The 20,735-nt window shown below is 36.1% G+C and overlaps 1 protein-coding gene across 1 annotated transcript in view; it reads right to left on the bottom strand.

The window, feature by feature from the left end:
- Positions 1 to 20,735, bottom strand: part of LOC113227398 (Down syndrome cell adhesion molecule-like protein Dscam2) — a 161,969-nt gene that overhangs the window by 52,203 nt on the left and 89,031 nt on the right. Inside the window, exons 9-18 of the mRNA XM_026460291.1 lie at positions 18,226 to 18,361; positions 13,828 to 13,947; positions 13,055 to 13,231; positions 12,389 to 12,533; positions 11,600 to 11,748; positions 8,229 to 8,394; positions 7,087 to 7,223; positions 6,864 to 7,016; positions 6,097 to 6,187; positions 4,755 to 4,837 (exon numbers count right to left, since the gene is read on the bottom strand). Of these exons, the coding sequence (XP_026316076.1) occupies positions 4,755 to 4,837; positions 6,097 to 6,187; positions 6,864 to 7,016; positions 7,087 to 7,223; positions 8,229 to 8,394; positions 11,600 to 11,748; positions 12,389 to 12,533; positions 13,055 to 13,231; positions 13,828 to 13,947; positions 18,226 to 18,361 (1,357 nt within the window). The remainder of the gene's footprint in view (positions 1 to 4,754; positions 4,838 to 6,096; positions 6,188 to 6,863; positions 7,017 to 7,086; positions 7,224 to 8,228; positions 8,395 to 11,599; positions 11,749 to 12,388; positions 12,534 to 13,054; positions 13,232 to 13,827; positions 13,948 to 18,225; positions 18,362 to 20,735) is intronic.

Raw genomic sequence — 20,735 nt, forward strand, 5'->3', positions numbered from 1 at the left:
ACACACACACACACACACACACACACACACACACACACACACACACAGCGCGCGCACATAGAAGAATTATCTCGAAGGTTTTTCTGTTACCGTAACTTATTTATTTATTTATTTTTTCTCTCATACATATAATTTGTGGTTGGTATATGTATACTTAGTAACATATGTTTCATTTGCTAGGGTTGGGGCCTGGTGACTTGTAGCACAGGTGTTAAGCCTATAGCAAGCACCAGCTCCTACAAAATACTGTTCTAAAATTACTAAGATTGTTTATGTACTTCTTATTTGTTGTTGTATTTTGTGGAGAAATAAAAAGTATTATTATAAGTATTATTATATTTATTTGTATGTTATATTGTATTTTCATTTGTTTATATTTGAAGTTTTTTTTTATTTGTTTATTAAAACAAGTACAAATAATACATAATATAAATAAAAGATACATAACTATAACAATCATAATGTAAAAAATGTTTTTGTTTCATTCACATGTAAAAGTCAAAGCAAACAGTTTTTTGAGTTGAGTTTCAGTTGAAGAAAAAAATATCATTGTTTACACGAGATTTTTTCTGAGATACTTAAAATTTCATAAATGTAATATGAACAAACTATAACTTTTTAAGTCTGATTTTCTTTTTCTTTAACTTTCTCGCAAGTATGTTGGAAAACATTGTATGCCACATGGGCGGAGTAACAATAACAAATATTCGGGCCGTTAAAGCCCTTCGGTTCAGGCGAATCTGTCTCTCTGCTCGTAATTGCCTACTTACCGCCTTATGACTCAATGTACTATTACTGTAAGGAATAATAATAATAATAACGCACACACTCGACATAGCCCCGCACTAGGGAAACCCTGTGTCGCGGATGCGATGGACACACACATAGACAACCACAAATTACACATAAACTCACGAGAGAAATAAATGTAGGCCGTACAAATATTTCTCCCGGCCCGGGAATCGAACCTGGGACCTCTGCGTGGCAGTCCGGCATGGTAACCGTTCGGCGCCACGGAGGCAGTTATAATAATAACTAATAAGCGAATAAATCGAAGTCCCCATTGAATTAACGTGCAAAAGGTTTTACTCAATATTTTTTAACAGGCTATAATGTTCTACATTTCTTTATTTATAACACCAAGTGACGGGACGGACAAGTCGTGAGCCTGGTGGTAAGCGACACGCCTATCGATAACAATTGCAGTGCCCCTTAGAGCTTTTAAACGCAAAGATCTTAGGGGCACTGCCACTGTGCCCGTCATCCTGAGACATAAGTTGATAAGTCCCATGTGCCCGTAATTTCACCAGCACCTGCTCGCTTCCAAATAATGCTCACATTACTGCTTGTCGGCAGAACTAAGTATGGTGGCAGTATTTCCCTGGAGGAACTCTTTCACAAGGAGCTCCACTGCCACTAAATATATGAACCTCTCAAATTTTTTTCACACAAAAAAGACTAGTAATCTAATTTTTTCTTGGGTAAACATAAATATAAATTTTACGTATAATTCTCTTAAGTTTAAGTAATATGACAATCAGTACAGAGTACTAAAAAACCGACCTCAAAAGTCATTCATCCTCTAGTTTGCCACTCTTAGCGGTGGATTATTTTCTTCAAATTTAAATAGGACTACTTCTGATGTACCCTCTTTTCAACAAAAAAGAATCATCAAAATCGGTTCACAACACCGGAGTTATCGCGTAACATATTATATATACAAAATAAAACATACAGTCTAGAACCTGCTCCTTTTTTGAAGTCGATTAAAAAACATGTACAATTGTACAGGGCATCTTGTCGTTTCTGTAAAAGTACTTTGCGTGTATATTCTTGTAGTTTATTTTATCTTACTTTTTGGTATTGTCTCGTACAATAAGCACGCAAAAGTATTTATTTATTGTGACAGCCTTATTTCACTAGTATAAAGTTTTAGTGTGATACGCTTGCGTTTTACATTAAAGATTGTGCAAAGTTCTTCGAAATTGTTGTGCAAATATATTTCACAAAAAAAAATGGTTTCTTCACATTATCTTGAAAACCTTTTCAATTAGTTTCTTTTACGAACACACGTTAATTTATATACATCGTTTTCGTCATATGCATTTTGGAAAAGTTAAGGCGTATAGTTATTGATGTTTTTCCTTTGTTTTTATCTTTTTATTGTTCCTGTAAAGTTGGTGTTCCGATAACACGTTCGGTAGGGCCGTTCATATTACGAGGATCATCAATGATTGTCGACCTGGATAAATAATAAATTGTTTGTATCTATTGCAAATTCAAAAACGGATAACCTGAAATGATAAAATGATCAGGGAAAGTACAAAATCAAATGACTAGCAAATACAAGTATCTTTGAAACAAAGATCTGATTGTAGGACGCAGAAATCGCTACGGCCAAGTTGAGGGTACGCGTAACTTTCTTCAAAACTTGTCGGAATTTATTACACTTCGCAATTGTTCAAGACGGCGCCGGAGTATATGATATTTTGAACAAAGTTGTAATTGATACTGGGACAAATATTGCGACTGGATTTTTCCTAAATTGTAGTGTTATTACTTTTTCTTGGAGTTTGGAAAGTATAATGTTTTGAGGTACATTCTAGCCAGACAAAACATTTGTATATATCCATTACTATAAGTCCTATTTTGGTAATCATTCTAGAGCATAGTGGCCTCTGTACACTAACGCGAAGGCGCAAACTACCCACGAAGCATCCGTGTGGATCCATTCACATATTCTTTGCGGCTTTGCGCCGAGTTCGCGGCCCGTTCCCGATTGTTGTCGGTATTGCATCCTGCGACAAAAGGTTCGCGAAGCGCGAACTTGGCATGGACGCGACAACGCTCTACATTCGCGTGATAAATAAGTGCTGTAGACGGTTGCATTTGTATTTTTATTGTTGATGATTTGCACGTGCTTAAAATTGCCGTGGATTTGACAAATGAAATAGAACTGACATCTTTAGATTGTTCTAGCATTTTTTTTAATAAACTTTTTTTTTATAAAAGCATAATCGTAAATCTCCAAAGCGAAATCGGCATCCATCTTCGTCAAGCGCGCGAACTATACTGTAAACCAGGCGTGAATCTCTGCGAGTGTGGAACTGTAGCAGTTTCTGGCGCGATCCGCACCGCGATTAGCGCTGTCACACACGCGCGAGTGTGGTGAGGCCTTAATACAAAAGAGAGATGTGCAGTGCAGTCTCAAGACCAGACAGTTTGCATAATGCTTATCATGAAAGTATATAAGTTCCTGATTCTTGATTTTTGATGACAAAGCACATTTCTTGATAGAGTTTGAGACATGTACACTATACTGAATTTCATCCCTTAACAATTAAAACTTTTCGGTCTTAAATATTAAATAAAAAAAGAATAATTTCCTTTGCGACGATGAATGAAAGAACAATGGAAAATAATAAAATTGTCACCAAAGTTTCCAAGAAGGGCATTTAATAAGACCTTTTGCATCTCTAATTTAAAAAAATTAAAAGCTTACAAAAGGTGCGAAGTAATTATAATAACAATAAGAAAGTTTAGAGAGAGGAAAATGTTTATGAGCGAGATAAGCCTTTACGAGGGAAACTTTGGGCCAAACAGTGTTTTGTTAATTTACGTGTTACGTACAAATTGTGAAATATTAACATTTTGTTACAGCGTTGAACGAAATACATGACTGCCTTATCTGGCCTGTCCTGCCATATCCAGCTAAACACCGATCGGTATAAATTTTAGCGTGGACTTGGAATTTGTTTACACCACCGATGGCTATGACCTTGATCTATATCATAGGTTCCACACTTTCTGGCTTACCGCCCCTTAGGCAAGATAAAAAACCACCACCACAAAAATTTATTGAAAACATGAATTTTTTTATAAAAATAATAACACAAAAAATTTCAAGGAAAAATATTATATATTTTTTATTATAGTTTATGTAGAAAAATTAGGTTTTATTTTTTTCAAATGCGGGAGCACCCCGTGGACAGCATCAACGTACACAGCCCTCAATTTATTCCGAGGTTCCTACCGGCCACTGGTAAACTACGATGTATATTAACATAGGACATGTATGGGTTGTTGGGCACAGACATTGGCTACTGTTTACACCCTTTTCCCTTTTATTGGTTTTGTATTTAACAATACTAAAAAATCGTGTGTCGTGGTTGTGATTTTATGTGATCCTGTAACGAGCTGTGTAACGGTTTTCACTGTATTGTTAGAAGAAGTGTATATTTTATTTGTAGAGAATGTGTTCTATATCATATTGCTTTTTATAAAGTGCACTCAGCGCAGTTCGACGTTCTTCTTTTCCATGTACTGTATAAAGAAATATATCGTTGTCTTGTAGAAGATGAAGTTTATGCTAGCGTTGCTCGATGTCGTCGCAGCGTAGCACTTTCCATCAGGCGCGGTGCAGTCATTTTGCCGAGTCACAATAAAAAAAAAAAAAAAAAAAAAGCGTGTCGCCTAGCTGCGGCAATTTGAGGCGACCCTTATAGTGAACCTTATTTTTAGAACAGACGTCCGATGACGAATGACTATACGAATGACTACACGGCTTCCCCAACTTTATGACTTACGCAATCATGTCGTCGTCTTAAGCCTATATTAACGTTAAAATTTTGTTCAACGACATAACGTCTCACAATGACATTGTTAAGAACTTTAGAGTAGGCGACTTTGCATAATAATTTATCATAATTCTTAACAATTTCGCGAGCCAAGTTGTAAAGTTTTGGTAATCTTACCTCCTTCCCTCGTATCTTGGAAGAGGGGAATTGAAAAAGGGCCTGTACCCGCGTTGTTGAAGGCTGCTATTGACACCGCGTACCTGATGAAAATTCTTTTAATTAGGTAAATTTTACTGTATGTATAAACAAAAATAATCTTGTGTAATGTAGTAGCTTGGCTAAAGGATGATTTTACATGTCTGTCTGTGGCATCGTAGCTCTCAAACAGATGGATTAATTATGTGAAGACTATTTTAATTGGTACGACTCTTAGCCACGTTTATTAAACATCGGTTCAGTTGTTTAAAGATCGTCAGCTCTTGTCCCATTATGTCGTAAAGTTTTGTGTATCGTTGGACAACTATCGCGTTTAGCCTGTTCCCATATCATGATTGTCTGTCGTGTGTAGTAGACGTTTATTTTATTGTTGAACGACTGTCGTACCTAGAGCTGTTCCCACTGATCGTGATAACATTTTATCGGTTCACGGCAGCTGCCTTGTCGTTTGCACGACAGAATCTTTTGAAGCTGCGATTATCTGTCGTCACATTTTTATCGTGATGTTTTATTTATTGTCGGACGACTGTCGTTCTAGGTTTTCCCATTGTCACGACAGTCTGTCGTTGTAACGTCAAAAAGTCGTGAACGACAGTTAATCGTGTTGTTCTATGTGTGAACAACTTCATTTAAATATACAAGCCACGACACTTTAAGCTGCACGACTATCTGTCGTCACGACATAATGGGAACGCGCCCTTAGTGTAGGTATCTCAGTCATAAAATGAATATTTATTTTACTTCCGTTTGTCTGATCGCCTTGCAATTTGTTATAGTATGGAAATTCAATAACATTGCAGTGTTTCGTTCGTCAAATTTGTCTCTACGAGTTGTTACCGTACGGTGACATTATTGCCTTTTGGAATACACCGTTTTGTATCGGATTTTTTTAAATTTTAATTTAAATACAGATGTTAATTATGGCATAAGCGCTAAAGTCCGTTTTTCCAGATTAAAAAAAATAGTTTAGTGATAATGCGTCCTCAGAAATGAATTGTTAATAATAAGTGTTTACGGTGATCTATAGTAATATTGAAATAGCTTAAAGGGGGTATTCATTATCCTGCATTGCAGTCTGCCTTGCCATCTGCCGCGTAATGCAGTATTATGAATGTAATCGCAGCGTACAAGCCATCATGCAATCCTGCAATGCGTTCTGCGAGACTCCTATACGAGGGCCACACGCAGGATAATGTGTCGCGCAGGCAAAAGACAGCTCAGTCTCTTGCCTGCGCGATGGACTGCCATGCAGTGAATGGGTCGTTTTAAAAAGTTGATAATAAAAACCAAAACAATAACTTACCTAACCCCTTTAAGAAGTCCAGATACAATAGTCTCTTGTTTCGAATATAGTGATGCAGTTTTTACTATTTTGTCACTAACTTCTTCTGATTCTGAAATAAGAAATTAATGTTTCAAAACAGAAATATGGACGAGGAAAATTGTTGCTATTAAGAACAGATCACGAACCCGATAATCCTTTGGAACGAGAGATAAACTTTGGGAATTAGGCAAGAAATGAAATAAGATTTTGTAACGCAATTGAGTGATTTCAAAATATAATTGACTATCATTACAAAGTAACTTACGTTATTATATAATCTCAGTAGAGATTACTAAAAAAACCGACCTCAAAAGTATTTGTCAAGTTTTTTTTGAAATCGGTTACCGGAAAGGTCGGATATGAATCCGCACTAGTTCGCCACTATACGGAACTTAACACAGGAGATAATAAAAATCGGTTCTTACTACTCAAAGTATATTGAGACAGAAAAACGCCTTGAATTAAAGAATAGCAAAATCAACCATTAAAATAATTGCTCTTTATAATAAAACTTAGGCGCTATTTATAAAAATGAATCTTCATGCGTGAACAGCCACTCTTAGAGGTGGATGATTATCTTCAAAATTAAATGGGACCACTATGGAGGTACCCCCTTTCCAACAAAAAAAGAATCATCAAAATGGGTGCACAAATACCGGAGTTATACATACAAAAAAAACATACAGTCGAATTGAGAACCTCCTCCTTTTTTTGAAGTCGGTTATCAATCCCAGAAAACTACGTACCTTTAATTCCACTCAACTGTGGAACAGCTCTTACTCGATATCCAATAATAAGACCGTTATGAGCATCAGCTGGTGGTGGCAACCATCTTATTCGAAGTTCACCTGGAGAGTCCGTCTGTTCTAACTGAACCCCGATGGGTGGTGATGATGGTGCTAGGACAGAATTTAAGGGAATAAGTTACGGAACCTTCATGAGTTAGATAGGGTAAATTATGATTATTACCTTCCTCAGTAGTAGTAAATCTGACAGGGGCAGAATAGAGACTCAAATCGGCCTGATTACCACCAGCGACTCTGGCCGTGTAACTTGTTGCTGGTTGCAGATCATCCACTTCTACAGAGTGTCGTATCTCATCTTGCCTGCAAAATTTTTCATTAATCTTTTATATCACGACATGATAGATGATAAATAACTACAAAACGATAAAATTAATTTATCAAAAAGACGAAGAGGTAACATAGACAAAAGGCTGCACAGAATAGATTAAAATTATTTGTATAGGATTAAATTACTAATATTAGAAACGACCACTTTTGTTCAACGACTTTTTACAATTTTTTTTATAATACCAAGTGACTGAACGAACAAGACGTGGACCTGATGGTAAGCGACACGCCTGTTCATAACAGTGTCAGTGCCACTCAGAGCTTTAAAACACAAAGATCGGAGGGGCACTGCGACCGCGTCCCTCACCCTGAGACATAAATTGACAAGTTCCATGTGCCTGTAATTTCACCAACACCCTTCCTTTCAAAACCGGAACGCAATAATGTGACCAATAAACTTACCAAAAATAAATAACCTCCACCCCTGATTCTGCGTTTTGCATCGGACTGGTACTTATGCTAGTATACCGCACTAAGTTACAACCGTTTAGAGCGATTTTTTTTAACGAAAGTAAAATCTGTTGATTTATTAAAAGTCATGGAAGTAAAAGTAGTTGTTTATGATGTCAGTAATATAGTCCTGCAAGGTTGTTAGTACAGCAAGAAGACCGATGCTCTTAAGTTGAAGAAAAAAAGGACTAAAAGGACTTAGAACCTATGCACACCGCGTATTTTATACGCACCGACGACTCGCGTTTACGGCGCCGTCAACAGACGCACTGCGCTAGTATATCGATTTAAACGCGCGCAAATGTCGCGTTGCAATCAAGAAGCTCCACTAGTTTATAATTAGAATTTCATGTAGTTGCTTCATTTCAAAAATTTACTGAAATTAACAAAAAAAACTAAAATTAAAACTATCTCTTATCAAAATGCGCGATAGATACGCACGACTGCAGCGAGTTTGCGGTGCATATAAAGTATAACATTTGCATAGGCTCTAAGCCTTCTAAAAATATAACAGAAAATTCTCTTTACCTGGTAATATTAATTGTTTTAGCACTACTCCAAGATAATCTTTGACTGTTTGTAATCTGCAGATTGTAGTACTGCGCTAATGATCTGGTCATATCTCTCCACGACAACTTTACTGACCGACTTTTGATTGAATCCACCGATAAGTCCGTTGGTGGTAAGGGTGGTTCTAAAACAATCGGAATATTTTTTATGATTTATTTAAATAGTTCATTCAATTTACTGCTGGGTATTGTTGATCCTCTCGAAGCCTCTTGTATATATGAATATATACATATACGCCCATCTGTTATTTAATACATTATGCTCTTTGGGCATAACGCCATAAGGAAACGCAATATTGCGATATTAGTTAATCTCTGTGAGACGATCCATCTTAACATTTTCATTATACATATTATATGTATAATAGACACATGTTTAGCTACAATCTCAACGATTTTGATGGAGCAATGATGTGACCGATGAAGGCACGTGTTTGTCTAAAAAATTCCATTCACTCCAACCTTAAATGGCCCTAAGAGCGGTTACACACGGCACTTTTAGCAGCGATGCAAACGCGATGCAGTAGCGATGCAGTCGCAATGCAGTCGCTTATCGTCTAGCTTTACACAAGCGCGCTATTTTAAGCATCGATACAAATGCGCGATTGCATCGATACAAATGCGCGATTGCATCGCTACACTTGGAATTCACAGGCGGTTGCATCGATGCAATCGAGCGTTTATATCAATGCAGTCGCTCGTTTGCATCGATGCAGTCACGCGTTTGCATTGCTGCTAAAAATCGCCGGGTGTACCACTTTGAATTGTATTCGGGAAACAGATTCCAATAATACAGGGTTTTCCATTTAGGGTGAGTAAGATTCATACCATCTATGTTGTTCAGACTGCTTTTGCCAAACCTGTTGTTTATTTTTCAGTCACTAAAGACAAATCGTAATGGCAAGTTACAGCGACGAGTAACAGGTGCAAATGATGAAAATTTATTATCAAAATGGGTATGCTATTGTAGCCGCGATGCGCACATAATAGACTGCCTCAAATTCTCCTGAACACTCTCACGAACAGCGGCGACGTTTTCGGCAGATCTAGCGTTTCGTTGACGTGCGGTTTTTTTTTGTAACCGATATAGTTACAGCGTTTGATGAACATTTATTCAGCTGTTTAAAGGTCATTAGCTCTTTTTCCACTTAGTGTAGAGATCTCAGTAATAAAATAGTATTTTATGCAATCGTTGCACAATGGTACGAGATTTTAAGACCTCGCAACGCAACCAATATTTAATGTATATTTTGTTAAATCTATGATAACACTCCAATTTTTTTAAATAAATTTTCACACATTTATTTAGGGTAGGCAAAGGTTCTACCGTACAGCCTCTTCATATATTTACACGAATGTCAAACAAATGCTACAAAACAAAAAACAAAAAGACGGAATAGAAGTGGCCAAGTACCGCCTAAACTTTAATCATTTTTTTTATAACAAACGTTTATGGCCCGCTTGCAAGATCATTATGCCAATTTATGTAATTATGTAATATGTATGCTATTTACGTAAATTAAAGTTCTTTGTATAGAACTGTAACGAAATTTGTCAGTTTGGTAGCGAGTACCACAGACAATGGAACTTTGATTCTGAACTAAAAAGAGCGCCTTTGTGATATGGTTTATAAAATTATAATTGACAGAACGTACAGGGGTAGAAAATAGATATTTATTTACTTTCACTTGTCCGGTCTAATTGAAATTTGTTGTATTGTGGAAATCCGATGACATTACAATAATATGGTAAATTTACTCAGATGCTGCAACCAGGGCAGTCTATAGACTAACCAACTCTTGAACTACATACAGTAGAAGTGGTAGAACAATCATCGTGTTTGGACTTTCTTGACTTTTGGGTCAAAAGTTTTTTTTAAATCGATGCCTTAATTTCACAAACTTGTATCTTGCAAAGAGTGATTATTTAGGAGATGGCAAATCTTTCTATTTATTTTTAATTTCTTATCTTATTAATGTGGATGCATTACTTTAAGAGTAGGTAAAAGCCAATGTATGAATATGAATCTCAATTTGCATGTATGTACGCGATAACTCCGGCCATTTTTTTGAACCGATTTTGGTGATTCTATTTTATTGGAAAGAGGGTACCTCCGATGTGATCCCATTTAGGTCGGTTTTTATTACGCTGTACTATTTTTTTGCATTTCAGTAACTTTGTACTTTAAAATACGAGTTTGAGAAGGTAAGGCGACGAAATATTAATTTAAGTGTTATTTTACAATTAAGTTAATTGAATGTTGCTATGTTTTACAACCATGATATTCAAATATTTTTTTATAAGATTACTGGAATAATTACTTATAGTTTGTTATAATTATTAATACAAAAATCGAACATTAAGAAAAATTCCTCCGATCCGACTGGATTCGAACCAACGCCTTCCAGCAATCCGTGCTAGACGCTCTGCCAACAAAGCCACGGAACGAACCATCAGACATTACAAATTTTTCTATGTGCTTGTTGCAGATCTTTGTTTTTGGTTTTTAACGACTTTTTTGCCGTAGCGCCATCTGTGACAAATCTATTTCTACACTCAGCCAGGTGCCTTTACTTATTTATTAAGAATTTTGGTTTGGGTACCAGTCGTTTGTGCCATGTCTTCGTTTAATTATTGGGATCCTCAGTAATATTTTTCATTGTGATTCTAACACATTATCACTTTCTCTTTAATAACTTAGTTCACTTATTTGGATTTTTGAAATAGTTAAGCTGCGGGAGTCAATATTTACGTTTTCACTTTCACTTAAATTACAATATCTTCTGTCAATTGAACAAAAACTTTGCATTCGTAATTATTGGAATTTTCCGGATAGTCTTTTTTTTAGAAATCTTTTGTAATTTGGTTTAAAATAAGGAATATAGTTTTAACTTTCTTCATCACTATTTCTTTTTTTCTTCATAATATAATTAAAATAAAAATTATTTTTGGAAAAGCTGTACATGTAACTTCAAAAGCTCGCCATTTTTTTTTCTGGTGTCTTTACAGCTACCAGCAGCTGACTAGAGATGTCGTTTTAATAACTATAATTAAGTTTAATGAATGTCACGATGTTGATTCAATTGTTCTTTGTGAAATTACTTTACTTATTTGTTATAATTGTTAATACAAAGATCGAACACTAAGAAAAAATCCTTCGATCCGGCTGGATTCGAACCAGCACCTTTCAGCAATTCGTGTTATACGCACTACTAACTAAGCCAAGGACCTTACGCTACTTTTCTGTGCTTCTTTTCTTCATCTTTGCCATAGTGCCTTTGTTTTCTTATTGTATAAAATATTTTATAAATAAATGAATTGTACACTTACCTAAAATATTGAGATGAACACTATACACATCAGCTCCATAAGGGTTACTCGCTTTGCACTGATATAAAGCACCGTCACTGGTTTCTGTTTGTAACAACTCTAGTATACTCGTCATTCCATCTTCTGTTTTCACTTCTGATATTTTCACCCTAAGAATTTAATGAAATTTATTAAACAACATTGTATTGGACAACATTTATTTTATATTAGACAACATTACACATGTTTGGGATCAAACCCCAAAGTAAATAACTAAAGCACTTGCGTTTGTTATACCGTCTTTGAAAACAACGACGGTAATACAAACACCCAGACCCGAAAAAATATTGAAAATTTAGTTTTCTACATTGAACCCGAGACTTCAGAGATTTTGACACCATGAAAACCGGCATGCAAAGCCACTTGACCACTGAGGTCGTCAAAATTCAGCATCATTGATCTGGTTGCATGGTATGTTAAAATTCTTCTTTTCGAGTCAATAAGAAAAACCAATAAAAAAAGCAGTGTTATGTTTCTTTGGCCCAGTAAGCTTCCACCTCTATCTGTCTCTATCTGTTGAATTTAGAAGGTCTTCGCGGGTGCAGCTGGTTGTTAATGTCCACTGTCATTTACATAATATTATAAACTACTTTCAGGCTATCGATCAGCGTTATCTAGATATAAGGCGGGATTTTGACCTTTTTCAGAGTTAAGATCTGTAGTGTGGAGATTAGCAGTCGTCTTGACTTATCACGTATTAAAATTCTCACAGTTTCAATAAGGGAAATTTCTCCTACCAAGAGAGCATACCTTTGTGTCAAAGGATTGATAGGATTCCCATTTCTCGTCCACATAATCCTTATTGGATCATCTCCTTTCGCCTGGCACTCAATAGAGACGTGCTGTCCAAGTTTCGATGTCATATTCCGTGATACTAAACCGAATGTTACTGGTTCTAAAACATGGAACATTAAGTGTTTGAGTTAGGGCATTATTTTCGTTGAATTAGTTTTAATTAATTCTTATAAATCGTTTTAAAGAGTGCAATTTCATTCAAAAAGTAAAACAAAGGTTTTCAATTCGACTGTATTATTTTTATATGTTACGGGATTAGTCTGAAATTTGTGAACCGATTTAATTTTTCTTTTTTTTTTTGTTGGAAAGGAGGTACCTCAGTAGTGGTTCCATTTAAATTTGAAGAAAATATTCCACCTCTAAAGATGGCTAATTAAGGAATGAATTCGGTTTTATTGGATTTTACTCACTTTCCCTTAACCAATGTCAATAAAACTTTGCAAATATGTAATTCCACAAACTTTTGAGGTAAGTTTTTATATGTTATAATTATTATGCCTATTTTCAACAATCATAAAAAAGACTTCGGTTGTATAATGAGTATAATGAAGCTATAAAGCTTAACTTTGTACCAGACATCACAGATAAAATCGGTTTGGAATATATTCTAAAATTACTAACTGTTAACGGAAATCCAAATAGTCTTGCTCAGTGCTTCTCCGACTCCATTTTCAACATGGCATGTATAAAGCCCAGCATCAGATAGAGCTACTGAATCGAATATTAGAGAGCCATTTGATAGACTGAGAACTCCCCCGCCTGCCACTTCGAGCACCGGGCGCCAGTTGTCTGATATTACTGAAAATATACGGACATTTACCTTCTACCAACCGCAGTGAATTCCATAAAGAATTTTGCAGAATCAATACCTCCATTTTCGATACGTGTTCTACGCCAACTTTATATTATGGTCATTTTCTGTTATTTTTGTAAACTGCCATATTTATTGACTAACTCTCCAAATTTTGTGAAAGAAACAAAAAACAAATTAAAAACAGAACAGGTCCAAAAATTAAGTTGGCGTATTGTTTATTGGAGGCATCGGAATGATTTAGAAAAAACCGTATTTATGAAATTTGTTGTACAGAACAACGAAAGCGAAATAGCAAACAGTGAAGTATTTCTAGAAATTATATAGTAACTTTTTAAAAAGAAAATTAACTAAAGCTGTAAGAAACAGAAGAAAAAATGAACCTTGCCTTTAACTTAGAATTTTAAAGTTTTCAGGCAATTTGGCCAAATTGCAGATTCAGAAACTCCTTTTGAAGAAGTTTGGGTGTCAGCAGTAGCCAAATCCAGTAAAATATCGCGTAGTATGCATCAGTATTACAGAGTCTAAGATTAATTTAATTCAAATAAAATTTTTATTATATAAAAATATGAGTAATTCTTACAATCTTTTTTCAACCAATGCGTTTGCGGTTGTGGGTATCCATTAGCACTACATGAAATATGACCGCTCCTGCCCAACAGTAATGATGTATTTTGCGGTTCTTCACTCCATTTTGGTGCAACTGGGAACAAAATACAGAAAATATAATGATTAAACGAAAAATTCATACAAAAGTTAAGTATTGCCTTGAGAGTTTAATGTTGGATTATCGGAATGGCTTTCCGGTGACTGTCGCAAGTTAAAATTCAAAGATAACTCCTAACGGTTTTTACTGCGAATTATCAGTTAAATTCCTTTATATCTATTTACAATGAATATCGGACGATATTTAAATATTTTTGGGTTTTGTTTTTTACCATTATAATATCAAGCGACGGGACAAACAAGTCCTGCGTCCGGTAGTAAGCGACAGAATATGCAAATCAGTTTTATATCGCAAAGATCTGAGGGGCAATGTCACTTGTAATTTCACCAGCACTCACCAATACCCTTTTTAGTAGCAGTAGAGCTCCGTGTGAAAGAGTTCATCTAGGAAAGTACTGCCAGTTTACCTATTTCTGCCACCAAGTATTCCGGTTTCGAAGGGTTAAGGATGCCGGTAAAATTACAGGGACATATGGGACTTGTCAACATATGTCTTAGGGTGTCGAGCGCAATGGCAGTGCCCTTCAGATCTCTGTGATTTAAAGCTCTGAGTGGCACTATAACTGTTATGAACAGGCGTGTACCTTACCACCAGGCGCACGACTTACCCGTACCGTCACTTCGTATTATAAAAAATAAAAAAAAACATTCAAAAACGGAATGCAGAATGCTTACTGCTTGACGGCAGAAATAGGTAGGTAAGGTGTCGGCGGTATTTCTCTGGACAAACTCTTTCACAATTTGAGGCGTTCAGCTACTAACAACGAGAGATACTCCAATAGGTTGTTATTATTATCGGTACAAAGACCCAATCGAGGCTACCGTGCCAACTGATCTGAAATATACATCAGAATATCGAAAAGTTAAATACCTTATGTTTTTGACACACCATCTATTTTCTACAAGACTCACTCGACTCGACTAAAAAAAATGCATTGGAGATTTATTTATAAATGCAGTACTCAAGAACAAAGGCTTGAGAGATACCGTTTAGATTATCTGGCTTATATAAAAGAACAGTAGCATTAGAGGTCCTTGTGAAAGAGTTCGTCCAGGGAAGTACTGCCACCTTACCTATTTCTGCCGCCAAGCAGTAAGGGTGCTGGTGCAATTACAGGCACATGAGACTTGTCAACTTATGTCTCAGGGTGTCGGGTGCAGTGACAGTGCCCTTGAGACCTTTGCGATTTAAAGCTCTGAGTGACACTGCAACTGTTAGGGACAGGGGTGACGCTTACCACCAAGCACACGACTTGTTCGTCCCGTCAATTAGTATTATTTAAAAAAACACTCTTGTTTGAATGAAGAATTTCGTTCGAGCTCACTAGACTCGAACCAGCGTCTGTCGCCTCAACGTGGCTACTGCTAAAAATAGTTTCATTTCCAAAGTGTAGTAATCGCCCACAGAAATCGTTTGTGCTCTGTATCGTATTCGTTCCAAATCAGAGACTATACAAATCTAGAAAACACGGACGCACTTCGCTTGTGCACCTAGAGATAAAATGATTCCTGTGATATTTCGGACCGTCACTTCTCGGATTTGGAACAGATACAAATCGGATGTGTGCGCAAACGCCCTTAGAGTATGGAAAAAGTTTAAACTTTGTCGAAAAATTTCGATATTCCGCACAAAAGTTAGTAACTGCTGGGTGCTTAGGGCATATTCCAACCAAAGCAATGTCGAGATATTGCTACGCAAATCTATATACTCGTGGATATATTTAGAGGAACTCAAAAAAACCACTAGGCACATATCGATGCCTTACTTTCTCAAAGTTATATCATATGAAGAGTGATATGAAGGAGATGGCAAAACTTTCTATTTATTTTAAATTTGGAAAGGGATGGGGAGGGAATAGGTAAAAGCCAGTGTGTGAATATGAAGGCAATGTGATGTGAAATTAGCCCGCAAAATTTGTATATACCTACAATCCATTTGTTGCATTTCAGTAATTTTATGCTATAGGATACGAGTTTGAGACAAAGGCGACGATATACGATTGTAGTCATTCTTTTTTTTTTCAAATAAAACGTTATGGTCTATGTGGCCAGTGATTTACATGAACATTGTTCATGTAAATCACTTCAATCATCCAATCTTTTTTAGCGTTCATCTAAATAATGTTTATAAGTGTATGGCTATGAGAGTGTGCGCGTTACTGTTATATATTATATTATATTATTGTGTATTTTTCTTTTTTTCTTTATATGTGAAAAAGTAGACAGAATTTTAATAAATAAAAAGTAAAGTACAAAGATAAAATGTTTCGACAGCGACCCCTTCATGGGCTTACGTTAGCTGACCTCCAAAACTTACTGCGTGATATATTGTAAACGAGACTACTGAATATTTTAAACATACACTTTACTAAGCGGTAAGCTTCTCCGTCAGCAAAGAACGCGCATAGATAAGTACCCTTAGTCAATCTATTTAATAGTCTATACAACCTCAAGTGACTTTTGTTGATTCCGCACAACATTGAAGTGTTAAATCAACCACTTTGGAAGAATATATACAATACAGTAAAATTGAGAATATACACTGATTGCTGTACGATACGAAAACACGATTCATAAAAAAATTCACGATAGAAAAAAAAAACACAAACTTACGTCCAAATTTTACAAGAAAGCTGCTGTATTCAATGAGTATTTTACATATACCAATGATTTTTTTATATGAACTGACCTAAATAGAACACGTATAGTATACAATTTAAAATTTTTCAAATGCCTTTAATTTCGTATGTAAAAAGAAAAACTCCGAAATAAAGCCAGTGCCAGACATAAGCAAAATTAACCGCATTAGTAGGAGACAAATTGAATTCGAGCTGAGGTAGTATCGATTCTTAATCCACAAAGCGACTTTAAAGTGACCGGAATAATGTAATTAAGAATGTTCCAGACCGCATTTAAATTTGTTACCTGATTTCAAACTATGGAACTTCCTATACAATGAGTACCATAGAAACCAGAGTAAATTAGAAAAGTCATATACAGAAAACCAGTTATTGCACGAAATCCCTTTTTTACTCTTCCAGCGCAATATTGGGCAATCAAAGCTTAAAATATAATTTGTAGACTCTTTTAGTTATAAAATAAAGATATGATCATAGATTGTCATGTAATTATTTCTAGTAATTCGTTTTTTGTGCTTATTCAACAGCAATGGATACGAGGTTTGCGAATTTAGCCGACGCAATTTATTATTGATAGAAAGTGAAATCATTATTATAATTAACTGCCTCCATGGTCGAACGGTTGTCATGCTAGACTGCCACGCAGAGATCTCGGGTTCGACTCCCGGACTGGGAGAATTATTTGTATGGCCCACGTATATATTTATTTCTCTCGTATGTTTGGGTGTAATTTGTGGTTATTTATCTGTGTGTCCATGAGTGTGTGCATTTTAAAAAACACATATCAAATAAAAAGAAAAATCTAACTGGATCCGAACCAGCGTCTGTTGCCATACCGAGGCCATTTCCCCTAACCAACTGAGCTACAGACCGAATTAGCAAATCTAACGAATTTCTTTTTATATTTGTTACATACAGGTCTTTGCATTGCGCGACTTTTTCCACCATCAGAGCACCTTTTAGCAACTTTTGAAGTTATAGCCCATTTACACGGAGCCAATTATTATTGACGAGCCATTCCACAAAACTAAGCCGCGAAATTCGAAATTCAAAAGTGCGAAATTCGCAACGTCCATGTACACTACAGCCAGTATTACAATAAGTTTCTTAAGAGACCTCTGCCTTGCCAACATCGCTTACTGGCAGCGCAACGCCAGCGCGGCGTCAGCAAGCGACTGCTGGAGGTCTACTCACGTTCTTTTGATTTAGTCGAGTATTACTTATTTGACAGTAATTGTTTGGGACCGATGTCGGACGGAGAATGGGAGTAAATAGTGCCGAACGCCTTTGATATACGCTGTGCTTGCGTTGCCAAGACGCTTGAAAAATGGCAAGGCAAATTAGTGGAGTGGCTCAGGGTGCACGTTCACACAAGGCCATTACATGAACCAGGACAGACAGGCATGTCGCTTACGACCAGGCGCGCGACTTGTTCGTCCCGTCATTTGGCATCAAGAATAAAAATGTAAGCGCAGGCATTGTCCCGTGTGCAGCATCAAATTTGTGAAATTAAGAATTCCTAACACAACAAATTGTCTAGGCATCGGTTACAATTTCCATAAAGTGATCCGTCTCATTGTCGGCTTCAATGCCCTTGACAAAAACAGAAAACTTACCTTTTATATACAAGTTAACAGTCCTATTAACTTTAGCGACATGATTTGCGGCGACACAAGTGTATGTTCCACAATGATCCAAAGACACGTTCTTTATTATAAGAACGCTGAAGACTTCCAAACTTCTTTCGACGATCTGAAATAGGGAGACAGAATTATGAAATTGTTTTTGGGTACATGCTGATATTTTTTTAAATTGCGTTTTAATGGGAAAAAACATAGACGTCTAACACTAAAATGTAATATCTATAGCATACTATGTTACCTACTTACACATTACATATGAAACAATGTTTTTTAATCCAAATCGCGTGTTTTTGTTTTTTCAGACAACCAGCGATACCGACCTTCAAAGGTGGGTCCACATTTGTAACATTTCAACGTACCGAGACATGTCGCGGGTACTTACTACGGAAATGTGGATTTTATTGTAGATTTACCATTTAGAAATATAAACGGTAAATTTTTAAACAATAAAATCCACATTTAGCGTAGTAAAGTACCGTGCGAAGTCACAGACTCTCGGTACGTTGAAATGTCACTGTCTCTGAAATTATCACAGTCCGTTCACATTTATGTATCAAATACCCGTTGACATGTGACGGAGTCTCGGTGCGTTAAAATGTCATGTTTTTTTCAAACAAATAAACGCAATTTAGATCCGAAAAATATTGTGTCATTTCTAACCATTCCTACTCCCTTGACAAATCAATAAACAAGACCAGAAAACATAAATGCATAGAATTTATTACAATACTTTGTAATTTTTATTTTAGATAATAAATGAAAAAAAAAACAATAATTTAATAAAAAGTGCAATCAAATAACTTTGGACAAATGTTTAGAACTTGTGCGATTCCATGTATTAGCAAAACTTCAGTAGGTACTCATATATAACAAATAAAAAAATAAAAAAATGTAAATTTGTTTTCGCGGAAGAAAATTAGATTCCCCATTCCCCAATTCAACTGTACAATTCTTTTGACCGTATGCGGAATCCAAGTTTTTTATGACGAATTTTATTTTGCCTAAGTTGTTTTTTTGTTATAATTATGATCACAGGCTGCAGAACTCACCTCTTTTGTTAGGGCGTCTTCAAATTAGACGCTTATACAAGCGCTGCAGTGGGGCCACTATGGCGCTGAATCCGCGCCACTACAAATTTTCATACAATATTTAGAGGCGCTGCTGCCGCGTCACAGTCGCGCCATGCGCGCTCCACTTTTGGGGTGCGTACAGATAAGGCGAAGGCGCCGCAAATGCGCCTGTTTGCGAAAAGGCGATCTGTTCGGGTGCCGTTCGGGCGCCCCTCGCGCGCCTCATATCATCGATAGTAGGGCGAACACACCATGTTTTTAGGTTTTAACGACTGTTTGTAAATTTTTACATCCTGTTTTAAAATATTGGGTTTAAATGTTTAAGTTTTAAAAAAAAGTTAAAAAACAGGACGTAAATATTTTAAAACAGCCCTGAAAAACTAGATTTTGTTTTGAAAATGGCGCTTTCGCCCTTTCTACAAAACACCGACGATTTATTAACATTATAGTATGAGAATCTCCTTGATTTGTGTATTCTGGGACCCTTGGTCGAGAATCATATGTAAATTGCACACGTAGACACCGAAAAGTCGCAAAAAGACCGAAAGACCGCCGATGGCGCGAAAAAGACAACCAATCTGACATCTATTTGACAGACGTCAATGTATGGTTAAGGAGGCGCGCTATAACATGTATTTAATTGCATTAATGCAGCACGCGCGCGGCGGGCGTGTACCTACTCGTATACCTGTGCGCACCCGTCTAGACAATGTATGAAAATTGTGATCATGGTACTGCAGCGCCTCTACAAGCGTATAATTTGAAGGCGCCCTTACACTCTGTCTTGCGAGACTGTACGACATCAGCGATGAAATATTAGCAAATTTATATCTTCTACAAATATTTTGCAACTAAATGAAAATTCCAAAACGACCGAAGCTTCCACGGGCGAGTTTCACGTGATATTGAAATAATAATTTAATCTCGGCTATAGGATTATGCTAAATGTGCTCAACAGAATTACTGTTACATATTTAGGGGTATAAACGTATTACTTAATTAACTCGAATTTGTGTGCGGGAAGTAAGTATACGTTAATTCTAATTAATTCGAAATATGTGTATAATATAGCGTTTCAAAATATTTTAAAAGTCTGGGGTGTTGTAATATAAGCAATTTATTACTTGCCTACGTTCACAGTTTTTTTAAAATCTATATAGAAAATATTCCATCAAAATCTCAAATATGAGGCCTTATTTAAAAAGCACTGTTAGATTGAATAAAATGTTAAAACATTGCTTGTTTACTAGAAAACTTGAACTTGGCAAGAATTCATATAGGCGCGTCTTTATTGATAACATAGAACATGGTTCACATGTAACTTTAATATTATGTTAAAACTTATAAATATTAGGATTATCATTGACTTACAAATAAATGGACGACGGGTCTAATACAAAAACCACGAAAAAA

Source organism: Hyposmocoma kahamanoa, unplaced genomic scaffold (genome assembly GCF_003589595.1).
Source record: "Hyposmocoma kahamanoa isolate Upper Pololo Valley unplaced genomic scaffold, ASM358959v1 210, whole genome shotgun sequence".
NCBI classification, from domain to species: Eukaryota; Metazoa; Arthropoda; class Insecta; order Lepidoptera; family Cosmopterigidae; genus Hyposmocoma; species Hyposmocoma kahamanoa.